The 5002-nt window shown below is 39.5% G+C and overlaps 1 protein-coding gene across 1 annotated transcript; it reads left to right on the plus strand.

Moving 5' to 3' along the window:
- The first annotated feature begins 485 nt into the window (after positions 1 to 485).
- LOC103521826 (cytochrome c-like) lies at positions 486 to 1042 on the plus strand. The gene has a single exon (XM_008486934.2). It carries the CDS (start codon positions 697 to 699, stop codon positions 1003 to 1005), a length of 309 nt encoding a protein of 102 aa, XP_008485156.1. The 5' UTR covers positions 486 to 696; the 3' UTR covers positions 1006 to 1042.
- The last annotated feature ends 3960 nt before the right edge of the window (positions 1043 to 5002 follow it).

Raw genomic sequence — 5002 nt, forward strand, 5'->3', positions numbered from 1 at the left:
TATGTTTCATTTTTTCAACAGTTCCAGAGTTCCAGACTTCCAGAATTATTACGAATAAACCGTCTGAGAGCTACGACCATTTATAAATCCAATTGAGGAATGCCCCAATCAGTTTTTATTTACTTTTAATGCTCTGTTTGATAGTGTCATAGACTGTTTCTGGATTGGTTCTATCAATATTATACTTCTTGGCTATGCTTGTTGAGAAAATCAAAAAGATAAATTATTATCATGAACTTTGATGCATTTCATTTCATTCGACTTTGGGATTAGCCAGCTTTGCTGGAATCCAAACCAGGTACTCAATTGTTCACGTTTTGCTCAGGTAGCCAAGTTCATGTTGTGTTTCTTCTCTTAGTTTACATCCTACCTACTCAAGATACTTTAAAGGTTTTGTACTAATTATTTACCTACGACTAGTTGTCAGATTGCACTATTGGCGTTTCGTTCGTGCGATATGATGTTCCTGAAAGAGCCAGTTTATTTCTAACCACTGAACTAAACGAAACCGTATAACATCTGTGATCAAGTTCAGAATTTCGGATAAGAACTACTGCATCAACAAATCAAGTCCAAACACTCAAAAACACTCATCACCGATTTAGCAACACTTGTCACCGATTCCGAATTGAATTCGTTTCTCCATTGATTTCCGAAGTTTTACTCGATTGATTTCCATTTCGATTTTTTGATCAAATGTCTGTCGAGAACGGGAAGAAGATCTTCACGCGGGCGTGTGCCCAATGTCACACCGCCAACGAAGGTGGCGCTAACAAGGTTGGGCCCAACTTGTTTGGCGTCGTCGGTCGTCAGACGGGACAAGCCCCTGGGTTTGACTATACGGACGCCAACAAGAATAAGGGCATCACATGGAGTGCCTCTACGTTGGATATTTACCTGCAGAACCCGAAGAAATACATTCCGGGAACCAAGATGGTCTTCCCTGGTCTCAGGAAGGAGAAGGATCGGGAGGACCTCATTGCGTACTTGTCAACTTTACACTGATGGCAAGGCAAACTCCCTGAACTTGATCTTTGGTGGGTTGTTCAGATCCCTTTTTGGTGATTTAGTTTTTGGTTGCTTTTTGCAATCGTGCCTTTGTCAAGTGATGTCTTTTTTAATGCCTTTTCTTAATGCGTTTTTTCGAGTGATAATTACGTTTTTTAACTCCTCTGAGAATGTTATATCTGGCAGTGATGGATCTGGTGCATCCAAAGCGTTTGCAGTTTGCCATTAATAGGGAGTCAAAGTATGTATCATGACTTTTAATTACATTGGTAGTCAATTTCGTTGAAAAAGGTATGATTTTCAACATTTCACGTTGAATATTAAATTTTTAATAAAATAAAGTTGCTGAAATTTTTAATTGAAGACACGAACCTATAGAAGTCTGTGTTCTATCAAACATCTTTTTGTTGGCCTCATCCCCTTTAAAGTTTCTCACTGGAGCTTTCTTCATGATGGATGTGGCCCAAAGGGTGGCGATGACTCCTGTTTTTGCTCCTTGACAGAGGTCCTTTACGGTTCCCAAACGCTAAACCCCACCCTGTACAAAAGTCGAACACATATCAATGTAGGTAAGAAAGGGGCGTAATAGAATTTATAAAAAATAATGAAAAAAACATATCAAAAAACACGTACATGTTGGAAATAAATAAATACGAAGAGGTTGAGATCGATCTGGGAATGGTCATATAAGCGTGACTTGACTGTTTGCTGATCATAAATAGAAGATTAAACCAGTTGGCTGTTGTTTATGAAATTATAGTTTTTTCGAAAAGAAAAGAAAAGAAAAAAATGTTAGTTTAACCCTTTGAGATTTGAAGTTGGTTTTGAAGGATGGAAAAGATCCACGGGGAGAAGGACGAGGAAAGGGTCATGGTGTTAAAAGAAACATTGGAACGTTGGAAGCGTTTAGCAGTTTCGAAACGTAAGCGGTGACTACCAAAATATAAAACATCTCAAGATAAAATCAACTCCAGTATCAGTAATTGGGAACAGAAGAAATGAAAACGAATCAAGGAACTCTTATCACATATAAATTTGGCATTTGAACAATTAGGACCCAATGGGTACGTTATCCCTATCCCCAACATCACCCACATGCCCAAAATGCTAGAACCATTTCAGAACCATGTCCAATTTTGTGGCTTCACCACAGAAATTTGAACAATTAGGACCCAATGGGTAAGTTATCCCTATCCCCAACATCACCCACATGCCCAAAATGCTAGAACCATTTCAGAACCATGTCCAATTTTGTGGCTTCACCACAGAAAATTGAACAATTAGGACCCAATGGGTAAGTTATCCCTATCCCCAACATCACCCACATGCCAAAATTGCAAGAACCATTTCAGAACCATGTCCAATTTTGTGGTTTCACCACAGAAATTCAATGCTTGAGGCCCCTCATCCAACAAATGAAAAAAATATGGAAAAGAAAAAGGATACCCAAGGACAGACACACTGGATACTCAAAGCGTTAAACACTTTCCTCCGAAGCACAGTCACTGGAGAAGTAACAAGATTTTTTTATATTCCACGCCATAAACTTCTTGCCAGAACAAAAGGATTGATTGATGACAACCAATTGACTGTCCTCGTAGGCAAAAAACTTATCTGTGAACAATCACAGAACGTGAACATCCATGAGGTAGCCAACTTGAATGTTAACGAAGTTCTGGTGTTGGCAACACTGTTAGCTCGGGAATGCTTGGATTGGTTTTTTTATGTTTTCAGGCTGAATATTATGACAGATTGAAAGCGAAACTATCTCTATTGACACTTTATGACCATGTGAAAACTAAATGCACGATCAGTTTAACCAATAGGTCAGTTTAACCATAGAAGGGACACCGAAAGTTTTGTACCCAAACAATCGGAGTTCAATGTAGAGAGGTAACTACTCAAGATACTTTGAAGGTTTTGTACTAATTATTTACCTACGACTAGTTGTCAGAGTGCACTATTGGCGTTTCGTTCGTGCGATATGATGTTCCTGAAAGAGCCAGTTTATTTCTAACCACTGAACTCCAACGAAACCGTATAAATGTATTTACCTACGACTAGTTGTCAGATTGCACTATTGGCGTTTCGTTCGTGCGATATGATGTTCCTGAAAGAGCCAGTTTATTTCTAACGATGTAGAGAGGTACCTACCTACTCAAGATACTTTGAAGGTTTTGTACTAATTATTTACCTACGACCTACGACTAGTTGTCAGATTCCACTATTGGCATTCCGTTCGTGCGATATGATGTTCCTGAAAGAGCCAGTTTATTTCTAACCACTGAACTCCAACGAAACCGTATAACATCTGTGATCAAGTTCAGAATTTCGGATCTTTGAAGAACTACTGCATCAACAAATCAAGTCCAAACACTCAAAAACACTCATCACCGATTTAGCAACACTTGTCACCGATTCCGAATTGAACTGAATTAATAAGTTCAGGCTGCCGCAGCTTCTAGAGTTTCATTTCGAAAATTGCCCCGAGCTTTTAGTGCTGCGCTCCTCTTCCATGGCTGAAGTAGTGAGGATAGCACATTTTGTAATCATTTAGTAATAGACGGGAACATAGAGTGTAACATCTTTAGTAATAGATATTGGATACAGAGTGTAACATTTTTAGTAATGTAGAAACTGGATGTTGGACTCAGGTTGTAATACTCTTGTAGACATAGGTACATGGTGAAATTACCAGAGACATCTACAGAACGCGAATTGTAAATAGGTACGAGCATTGTTGATTTTAGTAATAGATGTTGGATACAGAGTGTAACATTTTTAGTAATATAGAAACTGGATGTTGGACTCAGGGTGTAATACTCTTGTAGACATAGGTACATGGTGAAATTACCAGAGACATCTACAGAACGTGAATTGTAAATAGGTACGAGCATTGTTGACTTGTGGACTCTCGGCAGGTGAACCATCAATCAAATCTTGGCTGATGACAACTCCGACATCGAAATTGAAGAATTATTGTAATGAACTGTTTTACCTTTTTTTTAAGAGGTTTGACAGAGGGAACTGTAAATGCTTGGTCTTATCGTCCCGAAATCGAAGAGAGAAGGAAGACAGGATTGGAGAAAGCCAGCCGTTCCGAGAACGAACATTATATAGGTACGAGCATTATTGACTTGTGGACTCTCGGCAGGTGAACCATCAATCAATCAAATCTTGGCTGATGACAACTCCAACATCGAAATTGAAGAATTATTGTAATGAACTGTTTTACCTTTTTTTTTAAAAAAAAAGAGGTTTGACAGAGGGAACTGTAACTGCTTGGTCTTATCGTCCCGAAATCGAAGAGAGAAGGAAGACAGGATAGGAGAAAGTCAGCCGTTCCGAGAACGAACATTATCCCATCAGGATAAAATCCGCCCCGGGCGGGAATCGAACCCGCGGCCTAGCGCTTACAAGGCAGACGCACTACCAACTAAGCTAACTAGGCTGGCAGCTCTTTGACTTTAAAACCTCGCCTAAGTCAGCGCAACTGTTCTATTGATTTTCAGTCATTTACCTTGACGATGATTTTTGAGTGTGTCAGAAATGTCTGTTAGATTTTCCACTGTAACTCTCGAGCGATTGGTTCGATTTTGATGAAATTTGGCAACAATGTTCAGCACCCAAAGGACTTTCACTCATTAAAGTTTAGGTTCCCTTGGCTTTCAGGGACCCCGCAGGGACTCTTTTTCAAGGAAAGTTCTGCAGCTTACTGAACAACAATCTTACACAAAGGTCTCGTTAAAGTTTAGGTTCCCTTGGCTTTCAGGGACCCCACAGGGACTCCTTTTCAAGGAAAGTTCTGCAGCTTACTGAACAACAATCTTACTCAACAACTACCATTGATACCATGATAATTATGTACTTGACGCTACTTTCCGTATCCGTTTCATCAAGGGCCGTCAGCTGTCCTCTAGATACCATGATGAACCAGGCATGTCACAAAAGTCACAAGACATGTCACAAAAGTCACAAGATTATCTTGGTGATA

Source organism: Diaphorina citri, unplaced genomic scaffold (assembly GCF_000475195.1).
Source record: "Diaphorina citri unplaced genomic scaffold, Diaci psyllid genome assembly version 1.1 scaffold6046, whole genome shotgun sequence".
NCBI lineage: Eukaryota > Metazoa > Arthropoda > Insecta > Hemiptera > Psyllidae > Diaphorina > Diaphorina citri.